Source organism: Larus michahellis, chromosome 2 (assembly GCF_964199755.1).
Source record: "Larus michahellis chromosome 2, bLarMic1.1, whole genome shotgun sequence".
Lineage (NCBI taxonomy): Eukaryota > Metazoa > Chordata > Aves > Charadriiformes > Laridae > Larus > Larus michahellis.
This window is the reverse complement of record NC_133897.1, coordinates 54,438,862-54,455,785: the sequence shown is the minus strand read 5'-3', so window position 1 is coordinate 54,455,785 and position 16,924 is coordinate 54,438,862. Positions and strand designations below refer to the sequence as shown.

Sequence of the window (16,924 nt, the reverse complement as noted above, 5' to 3'; positions counted from 1 at the left end):
GAATTTGTTACTTTTTGATGCTTCTTGAGATGTGTTAGATTTTTCTCTCTCTCCCCATCATAGTTCAAGTAATTGCATGGGGAGTAAGCCCATGGTTCCTACAAAGCTGTTGAGAATTCCTCTTTAGCTAAAGCACCTCATATGAAAGTCATTTTTTTTCCTGTTGGCAAGGATTTGAGCCTGTAAAGGCAAGTGACTTAATACTCCCTCATCAAAAAGATGGGTTATGTTTGTCTGAATCATCTGAAATAACTTGTTCAGAAAGTAGCAGAAAGTCACTTTTTAAGGGCCTGTCACAAGTCGTATTTGTTTTTCTGTGCCTGAATTATCCTGTCTCCATATGCTTGACCATAAAAGGTCCTTGGAATAGATTAAAATACTTAGACAACTACTGTTCTATTTATTTGACACTAATTCACTTGGCAAAGCTGCTCCTAACCGTACCATGTTTTAACAGATGATTGATTGCACTAAGTATTAGTCTGACCTGGCTGGCCTGAAACTAGAACATTATGTTAAGGTGCAGTCAGTCTGAAGCAAAATAGCTCATGTTGCTAGCCTCAGGGATGTTTCTGTCACAAACACCTGAAATGCCACTGTGTATTGAGTTAAAACCACACAGATAGAATATTATCGCTTGGATGTAATCTCAGAAAAGGGATTTCTGTTTTGATCACTTCCAAGTTATGCATCTGTTTTTGCAGTAGGTAAGCATGAAGCCTTTAAATCAGGGACTTCGGTTCTGTTCTTAAAGTTCACTAGTCTTAATTTTACTGCTTGGTTTTGTTTGTACACCGCCTTCAAGTTATATCTGATAAGCCTGTGAATGAAAGGTAGCCTGACATTTTTCTTTTAAACTGAAATAGACGGCAAACTTCCTCAAATACCTCTCTCTTGTTTCAAGTCAGTGTTTTATGTTGCCTTTAATTTTGGTCCATTGTGCTTTTGGCTCTCCATCAAGACATGAAGTCTGGTGGTATGTATATGGCAAAAAAAATGTTGATTTCATGTGGAATTTATCAGCAGGCACAGTTCTAAGAGTAAACCAGCCTCCTCTCTTTAGGGGATGTGTTGTGGGAAAGAGAATTCTTCCCTCTCTGTTTAATCTGTTGAGAACTCTTACTATATTAGGCCCCAGCTTATCAGTGAACTTTGTGTTTAAGTGAAGGATACTTTCACCTTCAGCCACATTGAAATTTGATTAGAAATACACAAAAGAAAAAGCTTTAGACCCACCCGTAGTGCTTGTCTATAGGTAACTGGATGCTTTGCATTTGTGGTGCCTCTTCCTTTTAGGAGCTACATCTGGGAATTAGAATGTGGGAACCAACTTTCTTTTGTGAGCATTTATATGTACTGTATCTCTGAGCAGAAGGACTGTTCTTCATGGTAGAAAGATCTTTGAAGCAAATAACCCACAAAATGACGTGTATGCCTTGTAAAATGTGAAACTCCTTTTATTACAAGGGGCTGACAGGTATGGACAAGTTGGTGAAAGTTACTAGAGTATTTGCCTTCATTTTCGTTTATTTGACAGATAAATATAATTTTACTTGGTAATGGAACAGCATGTTTTCTGAAGAGGAAATATAAAGTAATCTGGAAAGGTTTTTGTCCAGAAGTAATTTATCACCTTTAAAGAACAAGAATTTCTGAGTTTCTTAAAATATTAAATTTCCAGAAACCAACTTTTTAGCTTGAGTTAAGCTAGTAAATAGATTTTCATTATTTGAGATGGGGGAAAGAAAATATTTTCTTTTTTTAATAGAAGTAACTGTTGAAAAGCCAGGAAATAAAAGTAGACTTTATATGTTCAGAATAGCAAGCAGGGCTACTTAGTAACCTTTTTCCACACTTTAAGTCTTTATGAACTTCAAGTTTACCTAGGTTTATGCTGAGGAATGATCCCATAAAAATGTCACAGGTTCCATGTTTTCACCACTGATTCTGTTTTGCTCAGCTTGCAATCAATAAGTGATTTTTCTCGTAATTGCTAGCACAATTGACTACGGTATTTGTAATTTTCTTCGGTAATTTTTTTTTGGTGTTACTGATTCTCCAAGTATGATCACTGCAGGCTTGATTATAGGGGTCATGCCTGAACTCCTAAAACCACCAGCCCATTAAGACTGTATCACATAGTAATGTATTTATCAGCCATCTATTAAAGCCAGCTCCCATAGGCTATTGGGAGTGGTGTTCATGTCTTGACTTACGTTGTTACGTATTTGATTATGGATTCTACTGAATTAGAGACTTAAAATAATAAATTTAAAGTTACATTGTGTAGGCTGAGATGCAGGAAATACTGCGCTTACTGAATCCCTTCAAAGTTATTGACTTAAGATGCTATAGTAGAGTCCAATTTTCTTACTATTTGTAAGACAAAATAAACTAATTAAGTCTAAAACTTCTAATGTTGTTCTTGTATGAGTCCTCCTTCCCCTTGCAGAAATAATAAAGAAGCAGAGACTATTCGACTAATGAAGTAGACTGAAAATTAATAATTGACTACTGAGAATTAATTTTCTATGTAATCATGTTAATTAGTGTTTGAATTTTTGTATTGTCCCATGTGATGCTGATAGCCATGGCTACTGCCCTTCCCTGTCTCTTGGAAAATCCCCACTTGTGTTACGGGTACACAGGTGCATTACAAGAGACTATTTTACAGTATTTTTAACTACTTACAAGTTAGTTTCGGAGACGACGACTTCTAATTTACTGAAGCAGTGGTCTCGTGCTATGTGCTGAGTTATCACGTTACTCCTAGCTGCCTCTCTTCTTTCTTTCTTGCATTTTTTCTAGTAAAAGCATGTGTAACATGCATAACAGATGAGTAGTGTAAAAACGTGTACAGTGTTGTTTAGTTATCTAGTAATTTCCAGCCTGTTTTGCTTGAAGGTAGTGATTTCTTGCTGTTGGTCTTTGACTTCTGTGTTTTGCCAAATACTACTACAGGAATGTGGCATTCATTCTTTATAACCAGAGATGACCACCTAAGGATACTTACAGATCAAAGTGGGTATATTGTGTTTGCGTGGCAAGGTTTTGGTGGTGGTGGGGTAATAGGAGTGGCTTCTGTGAGATGCTGCTAGAAGCTCCCCCCATGTCCTGTAGAGCCAGTGCCAGCTGGATCCAAGACAGACCCGCTGCTGGCCAAGAGCAAGCCAGTCAGCAACAGTGGTAGTGCCTCTTATGATAACATATTTAAGAAGAGGACCAAAACAAACCCTGCTGCGCATCAGCAGCCAAGAGAGAGGAGTTGGAATATGTGAGAGCGACAACTCTGCAGACACCAAGGTCAGTGAAGAAGGAGGAGGAGCAGGTGCTCCATGTGCCAGAGCAGAGATTCCCCTGCAGACCATGGTGAGGCAGGTTGTTCCCCTACAGTCCATGGAGGTTGACAGTGGAGCAGATGTCCACTTGCAACCCATGGAGGACCCCATGCTGGGGCAGGTGGATGTGCCTGAAGGAGGCTGAGACCCTGTGGAGAGCCCATGCTGGAGCAGGCTCTTGGCAGGACCTGTGAACCTGTGGAGAGAGGAGCCCATGCTGGAGCAGGTTTGCTGGCAGGAGTTGTGGGGGACCCATGCTGGAGCATTCTATAGCTGAAGCACTGCACCCTGTGGAAAGGATCCACGCAGTTTGTGAAGAACCGCTGCCTGTGGGAAGGACCCACATTGGAGAAGTTCATGGAGCACTGTCTTCTATGGGAGGGACCCCACGCTGGAGCAGGGAAAGCGTCTGAGGAGGAAGGATTGGAAGACACAATGTGTGATGAATGGACTGGAACTTCTATTACTGCCCCTGTGCTGCTCAATGGCAAGGAGGTAGAGAAATTGGGAGTAAAGTTGAGCCTGGGAAGAAGGGAGGGGTGGGGGGAAGGTGTTTTAAGATTTGTGTTTATTTCTTGTTACTCTACTCTGATTTAATTGGTAATAAATTAAATTAATTTCCCCAAGTTGAGTGTTTTGCCTGTGACTGTTGAGTGATCTCCCTGTACTTCTCTTGACCCATGAGCCTTTTGTTATATTTTCTATCCTGTGTCCAGCTGAGGAGGGGGAGCGATAGAGCAGCTTGGTGGGCATCTGGTGTCCAGCCAAGGTCAAACCCACCACAGTGGGAAAGTTTTTTGACTTATGTGCCACCTTTGAACTGTCAGTGATATTGTTGGCCTTGTCTCTTTGAAGACCACATAAGCAACAATGAATGCCTGCAAAAAAATTCCTGATGCTTTAACCCTAGGCTCAAGGAGGGGTTTGGTGGTTTTTATGGCTTAGTTGCTTACTGTGTTTTCCAGTACTCTGTTCCTGTCCAGTCTCTTCCCATTAGTCTGCAGCTTGACTGCAAGGCTGAGTAGTATTGCTCTGGTGACTCTGACCAATAGAGGTTGTCCATATACCACCTTCAGTGCACTTGAAACATAAGCAAAGTGATACGTTCTGCTGCACTTAGGGTTGCTAATCAGTTTGCGTTTTGAAGGGGAACGCAATACTGAAAGAGATATTTATTGTATTTATTGCATTTAAAAACAATCCCGTCTTTACCCCAACACCAAACAATTAAGAATTTTACAGTTATTGGAGCATACATCCATGGAGAGAATCAGGTTTTTGCCTTCTAGAAAAATGCTTAATACAATACTCCTTTTGCATTTTCTAATTTGTTAGTATTTCATAATATTAGAATGACTACTAAGAAATATGTAGTTTGTATACTACTTTGTGTAATGAGGTATAAAGTCCCTGAAGGCTGTTGTTCACTGGCTTATAGAACCAAGATTGTCTTCTGTATATGACTAATAGCTTGAGCCTGACATAGTTAACATGCTTCTGGTTTGAAAGCTGTTGAATGAGACAGGAGCTATGGTGATGGAGGATGCGGAGAAGGCAGAGTTACTGAATGCCTTCTTTGCTTCTGTCTTTACTGCTTGGCCCAACCCTCAGGAGTCCCAGGCTTTGGAGAAAGTAACAGGGAAAGTCTGGACAGAGGAAGACCTCCCCTTGGTTGAGGAGAATCAAGTGAGAGATCAATTAGGTATTGACAAGTCCATGGGTCCTGATGGGATGCACCCAAGAGTGCTGAGGGAGCTGGCGGAAGTCATTGCTGGGCTGCGCTCCATCATCTTTGAAAGGTCCTGGAGAACAGGCGAGGTGCCTGAGGACTGGAGGAAAGCCAATGTTGCTCCAGTCTTCAAAAAGGGCAAGAAGGAGGACCTGGGGAACTACAGGCCAGTCAGCCTCACCTCCATCCCTGGAAAGATGATGGAACAGCTTGTTCTGGGCGTCATCTCAAGGCATGTGGAGGAAAAGAAAGCTATCAGAAGTACTCAACGTGGATTCACCAAGGGGAAATCATGTCTGACTAATCTGATAGCCTTCTATGATGGCATGACTGGATGGATAGATGAGGGGAGGGCAGTGGATGTGGCCTACCTTGACTTCAGCAAGGCTTTTGACACTGTCTTACACAACATCCACATAGGGAAGCTCAGGAGGTGTGGGTTAGATGAATGGACAGTGGGGTGGATAGATAACTGGTTGAAAGACAGAGCTCAGAGGGTTGTGATTAGGGGCACAGAGTCTAGTTGGAAGTCAGTGACAAGTGGTGTTCCCCAGGGGTCAGTACTGGGTCCAGTCCTGTTCAATATATTCATCAATGGCCTGGATGAAGGGACAGAGTGCACCCCCAGCAAGTTTGCTGATGATACAAAAGTGGGAGGGGTGGCTGACACACCAGAAGGCTGTGCTGCCATACAGAGAGGACCTGGACAGGTTGGAGACCTGGGCAAAGAGGAACCTTATGAAATTCAACAAGGGCAAGTGTAGGGTGCTGCATCTGGGGAGGAATAACCCCATGCACCAGTACAGGTTGGGGGCTGACCTGCTGGAGAGCAACTCTGTGGAAAGAGACCTGCGACTCCTGGCGGACAACAGGATGACCATGAGCCAGCAATGTGCCCTTGTGGCCAAGAAGGCCAATGGCATCCTGGGGTGCATCAAGAAGAGTGTGGCCAGCAGGTCGAGGGAGGTCATCCTCCCCCTCTACTCTGCCCTGGTGAGGCCGCATCTGGAGTACTGTGTCCAGTTCTGGGCTCCCCGGTTCAAGAAGGACAGGGAACTGCTGGAGAGGGTACAGCAAAGGGCTACAAAGATGATGAGGGGACTGGACCATCTCTCTTACTAAGAAAGGCTGAGGGATTTGGGTCTCTTCAGTCTGGAAAAAAGACGACTGAGGGGGGATCTTTTCAATGCTTATAAATACTTAAAGGGTGGGTGTCAGGAGGATGGGGCCAGGCTCTTTTCAGTGGTGCCCGGGGACAGGACAAGAGGTAATGGGCACAAACTTGAGCATAGGAAGTTCCACCTAAACATGAGGAGGAACTTCCTTACTTTGAGCGTGGCAGAGCACTGGAACAGGCTGCCCAGAGAGGTGGTGGAGTCTCTGTCTCTGGAGACATTCAAAACCCGCCTGGACGCGTTCCTGTGCAACCTGCTCTAGGTGACCCTGCTGTGGCAGGGGGGTCGGACTAGATGATCTCCAGAGGTCCCTTCCAACCCCTACCATTCTGTGTGTCCAGCAACCTGTCTCCATAAAGAAGAGAACATAAGCTAGTGTTTACATTCTTTGTTTGACACAGGGTTAATTCCCATATTTGAACTTATATGTAACCCAACAGACTGATCAGTTTAATTTGAATGAGGTACATGAATCAGAAGATTGGAGTTCAGATTTCTGGTGTATAGCCCTTGGTTGAAAATGTGCTTTATGAAGTTTTAGCTTCCAATATTTTTAAAAGAAAATTAAAATCTGTGATCAATTTGCAAGTGAGAAAATATTGGTCTGGTCCAAATACGAACTTGAAATTAAAACTTGTTCTCTGGCACAGAATCATAGTATATTGGGTGGTTAGATGAATGTACTTTGTGTAGCTGGGCTCTCCAGTAGAAAGGCAACAGGAACTGAATTTAACTGCAAAAAACCATGAAGAAATATTGTAGTTGAATTAAGTATATAAGGTGTAAAAGTGCAATCACATATAGGGTAATAGTGGGTGGAGTCAAAATAAAACCCCTGTCATTGAATTTTTTAGCTATCCAGATGCTTGAAAATACTTTGTTCTTCATTCCAGCCCATCTGTTATTCCTTACTATAACTGACATCACCACAGCTACCACAACTGTTAAGAATCACCATATAAAAATGGCAAAACTTACATATAAACCCAGCAAAATTTAGCACCTCTTACACGGTTTTATGGAAAGAAAACTGCAGGAATCAAACTTTATAGTTTGTTGAAAGATTTTTCCTTTTTCTGTATAGTAGTACTGTAATAGAAGCACTGCCAGTTATGACGCACAGTATGATCTGTTCAGTTATATACATGTATATATATAAATTTTCATTTGAGTGGTCTGTAAGAACATTGCCTGATCTGAGAAGTTAAATGCAGAGAATTCTAGAATCTTTGTACTTAAACATAACTGCATTTTAAAGAGATGTATTTAAGAAAAAAAATTTTGCATTTGTTTTTCATCACTGAATTGCCACTGAATTGTCAAGAGATGGCAGTACAAAATATTGCCCTTTTTAAAGGTTTTTTGAACATGTAATTTTAATGTGTGTAGCTTAGCCACAAAATACAAATGTGATTGTATTTCTTCCACCTTAGGAGGATTCTGATCCTGCAAGAGATGTAAATGTGCCAAATACTGCGTCCAGCATATACTGTGATTCATGACTGGGCTTTCTAGCAAGTTAGTTTCAAATGGTATTTACTGTATGATATTAAGCACATGCCCATACTGCCAGTTCTTCTAATTTTATTGCATGTCACTTACTTGCTTTTTCAAAAAGCCTACTCTTTATAGTCATATGGTTTTGTAGAGGTCTCAATTTACTCGAGAATAACACTTAAAATATTCTTACCCTCAACCCTCATGGTTCTAGAGGAAGCCTTAAAACCAGAAATTCTAACTGATCGAGAACAAGAAGGCAAGTTATATACTATAACTCTTCTTACAGTATTTAAAATAAAATACTTGCTTTTAATCAATTAGCATGGGCGTTTTTGGCTAACTGATATCTCTGTGCCTGTTCATGTTGTGATAGAGTAGAATATAACTGTATCAGGTTCTGAACCCAGTCTTGGAGATGGGTATTGAGCAGTAGGTTGGAGTTTATGGGTGTATTGTGACACTTGCTCTGCCCACGGAAATGCTGGACATCTTGTTTGAAAATCAGTCATTATGAACGGTCTAAGGATTTTGAAGATCTTGATTATTATGCTATTAATGTGAAAGACACTTTTTCGTATGAGGACCAGCAAGTGGGATGTTTATGTTAAGGTACGGAGTTGAGAGCCAGCTAGCAGTGCAAAGTGCCAGAGATGCCTTTTAAGCACAGCTTTGTTCTTTACAAGAGAGGGTGAAGGGACAATGCGAAGTATTGTTAAAAGTAATAGCATACGCACTCTTTCCTACCTGAAATGCTGGTGAATTTTGAAGCTTGCAGACACATCACTGTCAAACTGTGAGTAGAAGAGATGGAAATTAATTTGAGTGTTTTTGAAGTTAAGTAATTATTCAGTCCTTTCAAAATAAATCTGTGGTAAAGACGCATCATGGTTGTTCTTGTTAGCCTCTTTCTAGTCTGTGGGTAGTCGAAATAATTTTCCTCGTGTACTAATACTAGCTTGTATGAAGCCAACAGTTAAGAATAAGCTTTACCTAAAACAATAAATTTACTGGAGTGTAGATTTTATCAGTATAGCACCTTGCATCTCTCTGTTGTTGGAAGCAGAGATGCTAGGGGTCTCTCCAGCTTGCCTGTAGTGAAATGGATAAACTTTTGAGGCCCTCCAGATCCTATATTCATGATTCCGTATCTGCTTATCTGCTACCTTTTGGTATCGCTTTTAAGCCTTTGGATGCTTTTGTATACCTGTCTGCCAGTGAGGGAGTCTGGCCTTGAAACAGATTTTAGACTTAAGGTGAAGGAGGTACAAATGAAGAAATATGTACTGCTTGATGTAGCTCTAAGACGGAATGAAGCATGGAGATGTTTTAGGTGTGTCACATTTGGTCTTAATTACTTTCTTATTCCTAACACTGGTACTGTCACAAATAAGATCACAATGTAATTTCTCTTGTTATTTGGAGCTCTGACTTAAAGGCTGCATTCTTATTTAAAGTAATCAGGTTTTCTTATCAGTCCTCGCATTCACTTTCAATTCAGATAATGCCACTAAGTGTGTTAGATATGGAACTGTGATAGTAAGAAATCCAACGTGGAAGTTACGAACTTTTCTTTGAATATATGTTAGAGATCTTTGCATTTTTTTGCCTAAAGCAAGATCATATGTTTCTGGAGGCCTGTGTCATCACTCTGAATATTCTGTTTTTATTCTACTTCGTGAAAAACACTAATTTTAATTTAAATCTGCATGTTATCTAGCTACTTTAATTTTTAATAAAACCTTCACTGCTTTTGAAATAGTTTTGATTTTATATTTAAAACGACAAGAAACTAAGTTGGTTAATCCCTCAGATAAAAATGAAGTTTATATGTAATTTGTAGCATGAGCTTAATTTGTATGTCTAGCCTGCCTGTGTCAGTATGTGTGTTCCCTGCCTCAAGGAACCAGAAGATGATGTCCTGCATGCGTTTGTGTCCTACATGCATTGTTAACCTGTTAAGATTCCCTTACATTTAAACTGTCAAGCTATTATAGTAACCCTGTTAAAAACAAACAAACAAAAAACCTCCCCAAACAAACAAAAAACCCCCAGCTTCATTTAATGTGATATGGTAGCTTTTAGGGCTCTCCTGTGTGAAAGATGTGCTGCTTGGCTTGAGTCACAAACCTCGTTGTGCTGCCCCGCAGGTGGCAGTAGTGGTCTGGTGGAAAAGACCCCTGACCCAAACTTCTGTGAGTAAAGTTTGTATTTAACTTGGCAATAAAATTAAAACCAACTAATTTCCCTTGCTCTTTTTCATTTTGTTGATTGGTGGAAGACGCTCCTTTTTATTTGGTCACTGGATGGCGTTTGGCCTTTTAGGCAAAGAGTCTCTTTCAAAGAGAAAACTACACAAGCTAAAGACTTGTCTGAATTTGTTGTGCAGTAAGGCACTAGTTTTCTGTTTTACTGTGTGGTATCACCCTGTAAAGGTGCTAGTGAAAATGTCTTCGCTCCCAAGTAGAGAGTGAAAATACTGTATGAGACCTGGGGGCTGGAAAATCTTTCAGGCATTCAAAATGGTAACACTCTCGTTCTCAGTGGATTTCAGTGCTTGTAAGAGGGGTGAGGTGTTGACCTGTTGTTCTAGTCATAACTCCTCTCTTTTTTTTTTTTAACTGCTTTTCCACTGGTTATCAAGATGAAACCGTGTTTGACTTCTCTCTTCCTCTTCCATATATTTCATAATTTTTTAACTAGATTTGTTACCCACAAATGGGAAAGATGAAAAATGCTTTTCTGTAAAGCAACAGCACAAATTATTTACCACTTAATGATATTCAATATAATTACATATTGTTAAACAATTATAATTGAACACCGTATTTACATTATATGTTGGCGTGCCCTCTGCAGAGTGTGCAAAGCATGTTAAATAACATAATATAAATAGCTTTAAAAGAATTTTATTTTCTCAGAGCAAACAGATTATCTGTTTTCACGTGTAATAGCTGAATGGGGAAGTCTTACTCATAAAAGTATTACTTTTGATGTAAAGTTGAACAAAGATTTTTTTTTTTTTTTAATGAGAAAGGGGTTTTCAAAGGAGCCTGAGGGTGTTCCACATATATCCAAAGCCAGTTAAAAATTGGTGGTTGCTGGCACTGAATTGCACCAGGTATGCTTTAAATATTCAGCTGAAGGTCTGATTTTGGAGTGTGCGTTTAATAAGAGTAAAATGTGCTTTTGACTTTTACTCCTAGTAGTCACGTTAGAAAATCCTTATAGTTTATTATTCCTAGTCTGATCTTCCTTCAGCGTTTTATCAAATACATCACACAGAGCTAAAATGACATTGAAATGGCAGTGAAACTTAGAACAATTTGGCTTTTCAAAAGCAGTAAACTAAAAGTGCTATTGTAGTTATGCTCTTGCATATAATTACTTCAGAGGATGATGAAATGAGGAGAGAATCAGATTCAAAATGCTTGAGCCCAATTCAGGAATTACTTTCCTAATTTAATAGTTCATAAATAATACATTATCAATAAGGGACTGAAAGTAGTATTGCAGAGCATCTTGTTTTATAAAATGATTGGTATGAGTAATATCAATTTAGACTACTTCTAAAATTGAAGTACAAGTTTTATGTGCTATTAGAAATATAAATAATTAAAGCTGTAAATGGTGTCAATAACCAGACCTTCTCCTAAGAGTTGTCCAAGGCTTAGCTTGTGTCATTCAAGTAGAACTCAGAATTACAGTTTCGACTTCCAAGTCAATTGTTTGAATGATCAAACTGGAAACATGCAAAGCATTTTAATTTCTTCAAGAATTATGTTGTGAGCAATTTGTTTAGTAAGAGAAGACCTACAAAAAGCATATGCCATTATTATTACCCAGAATCCAATAAAAGATAGTTTTTCAAATTATTACCATATGTGTGTAGGAGTTGCTTTGTACTGTAAAGTTATTTTAGATACCAGAATAATTTGTTTCATACTTTGAGTTCCTCACTGTTAAAGTGTCCCCTTAGATTTGCTATTACTTTGACTATTGTGTGATATATAGTAAAAAAAAAAAAAGTTTACAATAAAAGAAATTTAACAAGTAATTGAAATTCCAGATTGTGTGCAAAATGTGCCAAATGAAGTAATGGTATTTGCAGGGATATTGTATGAGTGCAGTAGCTGTTGGGAAATTACTATAAAACTGTTAAATATGGTCCCCCTCCCCCTGCTGCCTTTAACCACTGTTATAAAAGCTTGTGAAAATAAAGCAATCTTGACTGGCTGACAAACATTCCAACAGAGAAATTAATGTATTATAAATCATGTTATAACTGGTTAGCCATGTTTTTCTTATGGTTTCTATTGATGTACAAATTTATGGACAGCTTTAACACGGAAAGATTACTGAAAAAGGCTTTTTTATTTTTGTATGTGTTTCATGTTGAACAATCTTCTTAGGACCTAGCATAACAGTAACTGAAGCAAAGGAAAAGTGTCATTTGTAATGCTGCTTTTTTTAAACCAACGGTTTTATCTCTGAGCTAGTGCAGACTTACAATGTCATGACTAACAGCAAAGTTGGCTGAAATGAATTTGTTTTAAGATGGAGTTTCTGAGTGTGCATTCTGTAATGCTGACGCAAACTCAGAAGTTAAGAAAAGCCTAATTTATGTAGGAAAATCACCTTGTTGATTTGAGTTGATTTCATTTGGTAGACTGATTACCTGCAGATGACTGCCAGCTTAAAAGTTACATAGGAAGTACTGTATTTGCAAACCACTTTTAAATGTATTATACTTCAGTAGTATATCATCGAAAATTTATTGCTAATGGTGTAGCTTTGTTTCTTCATGCCCTTTTGATTTACATTCAGATGTTCTGATAGAATCATTTAGGTTGGGAAAGACCTTTAAGATCTTTCTTAAGTCAACCGTAAACCCAACACTGCCAAGTCCACCACTAAACCATGTCCCTGAGTGACACATCTACATGTCTTTTAAATACCTCCAGAGATGGTTGACTCGTATTTCTTTCTTTCTTAGCTTAACAGATTCATAGCCTCAAGAAAAAAATTTTAATATGGTCCAAAGCCATTGCTGGAGAATTTTGGAAGTTGTCTTGTTTTCAGGTGTCTGTTTTCTTTCTCCAATTGTGGAAGAAAAGCTCATGATGTGGTTTCTTTTGTCCCATTTTTATTTTTTAGCAACTTCATTATTTGCTGTAAATAGAGGAAAGTGTGAGGCAGTGTATTTGGTAGCATGGCAGCATGTGCTTCAACAACATTCCTTTTTTAAAGACTTTGCTGTGCCCATTGCCAGTAGGGCAGAGTTCTTTGCAAACACTTGGCAGGCAGTAAGCAAAGTCCTATACAGTAGGTGTTATTTGCGTACCTTACCAAGACTGTTTTATGGTCAAAGTATTCACATAGTCTGTCTCCTTGTGTTGTTCGTATACACATCTCAGGGTTAGTCCAATGTATTCGTTCCACATACCATACAGAATTCTGTAAATGTAACACAGATGTGTGTTGTGCAGAGCTTTTTGGACATAAGAAAACTGGGATGAGCAGTTCTGCATGTAATTCCAACATCAGAACCAGTCTGAGCAAGGAAACCAACTGTAGTCGGCAACAAATATTGAAGTACTCAGAGAAACCAGAACTCATGCTTAGTTCCACATCCTCTCACTTTGGATTGAGAGTATACAATTTGTCAGAAATAACAGATGCAAGCTCCAAGCTTACAGGTCACAAATAGGCCATCACATTCACAGGCCAGCTGCTAATACAGGTACTGAATACGTAAGTTGAAAATCAGTGTTAAATCTTCTACTTTCTTATCTTAAAGTATTTGTCGGGGAGACTTGGCATCTCCAGCCTTATGGTGCTTCCAAAGACAGCTTCCTATTACAATTTGCTTAGTTTGTCTAATGTTTATATACGTTAAAAATTGTGGTGATAACTGGAAGCTTTTCTGTGGCAATAGGAACAGTATTCCTAAAAGAGAAGACTGTTTCTGTTTAACCTGAGCTTATGTACTAGCTAAAGGGGAACAGCGTGCTTTGAGCCCCCTTATGTGTGTTCTGTTCCAGAAGGCACTTCAGATTTGCGTGTTCCACCTGCAGCAAAGGACTAACTGGGGATAACTGTTGTCCAAAAAAAAAAAAAAACGAACACCCCAACCAGTTTCCATGCGTTCATAGTTCAACCAGGAGATCTATTTCATTCACTAAGTAAAAAATTACTTTCTGTAGAAAGAGAATGCTTACACTGAACTCCAGCAACTACTTATTTGTATAGTGCCCAGTGGGGTCTTCATTTCCGGATGCAGTTATAATATTACTGTACAGAGTTGAGATGATCTCAGTTACAGCATAGTTTTTCCAGAATATTTGATTGCAGTTGTGAAATCATCACTGGGATTGTGGCTTTAGTGTTCTGTAAAAAGACATTTTGGACTGTCCTATCAGTTATCAAAATTAATCTGTGACATCTGTTTGCCTTCATAATTACTATTACCCTGGAAAATTTTGGAATGAGGTTTCCTATCTGTGTGTACTGGAGCCATGCTACAAAACAACATAGGAAACCAGAGACAATTCTACTTTTTTTTTTTTTTTTTTAATATAACTACCTGGTTTTTAATGAGGATTGTACTAGAGGAGGCCCTTGAAAGGCATCAGTGTATGTAAGTTAAAAAAATTTTTGTAATTCTTTATGAATTACAGCTTGAACACTTACATAAATGAAATGTTTTACATAGGTTTAATTAGTGGGATAGTGCATTAGGCTTTCTTCTCAAAATAAAATTCTGTATCTAAGAATTAAATTTGATCTGTCTTTATATGGCAGTTGTATTTAGTGCAAAGGCAGTGTCTGCTATAAGATATTCTAAGTATGGAATAAGAGCAAATTATTGGCATGAATGTGTCACCTCATGATTATGAAAATATATACAAGCTTTTGATTTAAAGTATTTTAAAAAATTAAATGAAAGTTAGCTTTCTTCTAACATCTGTTGTCAACATCTATGCTAGTCTTTACTGTTCAGTTCCTCTTCTGTTCAGGAATAACCTTCAAGTTAAGCAGAATGTTGGCAGTACTCCCTGTTGTCTTATAATTTGTTAAATGCTTTCCTAAATCTTGCATTTACGTGTTGCATGATCAGATAGGCAAAACGAGTGATATTTTCGTAGGAGTAAGTTCAATGAAGTACTGTTCCCTTGGGAGAAAGAGTCTAGCGTGCAGCTAATAAAACACTAATTTGTATTGATCCAGAGCGGTGTAAGGGGAATCTTCTGGATCGTGTGGCTTCCTTTCAGGAAGAGCCAGCCAGGGTCTGAAGCCAGCAGAGTAGCTGCGGTAGCAGCCAAAGAATGGGTTAGGGGTGCTACTGATGCCATCAAAGCCTTCCTGCCGTCTTCGCTGTTAACATGTTCCATCCATTTGTGATTTCTTCTAATTTCTTCGTGCCTTGCTTGGTGTTCTACTTAGCTAATTCCTCTTCCTGCATACCAACCTGAATAGCCATACTTCAAAAAACTTCAGTAACAATTTGTGAATAAAAAAGGTTACAACTGTGCTGTGTACTCAGCTTGTTTGTTGTGATCCTTTCCTTTACCTGTCTTGATTATACAGATTCGGAGATACATGGGTGATATTTTAGTCATCTATCTAGCGCAGATTGGTTCTTAGGTGTGATTCCAGTAAGAGGGAATAATATTTATAAACACATCTGAATTGAAGAATAAATATTGTTGTTTTCTTTTACCAAAAAGAATCTCATTAAAAACAGGAAGTTCTATTATATTTATAGATGGAACAGTAGAAGCAGCATCAGATCAATGATACTGTTTCTGTGATTTTTCCCAATTTCTTAATAAGCTTTACTTTTTTTATGCAGAGACTTGAAGGGTGTTATAGTCACTCTGAGTGACGATGGGCATCTTCAGTGTTCCTACCTTGGAACTGATCCTTCACTCTTCCAGGCTCCTAGGGTTGATTCTAGGGAAATAAACTATGAAGAATTTGAAGCTGAAATGAAAGAGCTCCAGAAAATCATCAAGGAGGCCACAAAAACACAAGGTATACTTTTCCCTTTTCTATAGTTGTACGTACTTTTAACCACTTGACTTTCCTTCTAGCACTTTAAAAGAATTTTATTTTTATACTTTAACCATAATTACATTTCTGTAGGAAAGGTAATATTTAATAAAGTCTAGGGTTTAATAAAAAAATGTACAAACAAAATCCTAGACGGTAAGGCCCTTGGATACAGAGTTTTTTGTTTGTGTTGTTTTAATGCCTGTTGTAACTTTCCAAGGTGTTTATGTCAGGTTGCAGATAACTTTCATTAGTGCAAGGATTCAGAAAAAAACCTCTGACAGTGCATGTACTATTCAAAGGCAAAAAAACTTAAGGAATTTCACAGCAACAGTCTGATATACTTAGGCTTCAGAGAGAGCAAAAGTATTGCCAAATTCTGTTTTATTATTAAAAATGGCTTCTTAAGTCATCAATTAACAAAGAATGACTTTTGTTAAAACAACTTTTCTGTTGCTTTAACTTCTTTCAAATGCAATAGTATTTGAAGAACATAGTGAGAGACACCAAAACACCAATAACTGATCATGATAAGCTCTGTAACTTACATACATTGCTAATAACTTGCATTGATTTTGTTAAGTAAGGGCACATAATTTCTACAGAGATCCTTCAAAGTCTGTTTTCATAACTGAGTTTTTAAACAGTGTAGCTGACTTGCACAGGGAATTGGAAGCATGTGATTTTACGGGAAACTATGGAAAAATCTTGGACCAGTAGAAGGAACCAATTAAAATCTTTTCCTGGTGATAGTTAGCATGTTCTTAAAATGCATTAAAGAAATAGTTGTGGCTTTCTGTGTGAAAAAGGGAGCAAAAAAGCTCACAGTTGAAATCCCTAGAAATAAGAAATAATTTATCTGCAGTCGTGAGCTTGATTCTACAGCACAAAGATTTCCTTTTCGTAATTGTATATAACTTTGTCCATTATTGTTATAGACTAATATCAGTTTTTTAGTTTTATAAATCCCGTAATTTGGTATTTAAGCATGTAAACGTGGATAAATTCCATTGATTTTTACCACAGCCCTTCTTTATAAGTATTTGACAGCTTTGTCCAGCTATCATAGCCAAAGGAAAGAAAAGCATGATGAAAGGAATAAAACCATTTGAAGTGAATCAGCTTTTGTT

General features: G+C 38.4%; 1 protein-coding gene across 4 annotated transcripts in view; it reads left to right on the top strand.

The window, feature by feature from the left end:
* Positions 1 to 16,924, top strand: part of BBS9 (Bardet-Biedl syndrome 9) — a 298,867-nt gene that overhangs the window by 42,639 nt on the left and 239,304 nt on the right. For all 4 annotated transcript variants that reach the window (XM_074575478.1, XM_074575477.1, XM_074575479.1 and 1 more), the window contains one exon: positions 15,595 to 15,776. In XM_074575478.1, the coding sequence (XP_074431579.1) occupies positions 15,595 to 15,776 (182 nt within the window). The remainder of the gene's footprint in view (positions 1 to 15,594; positions 15,777 to 16,924) is intronic.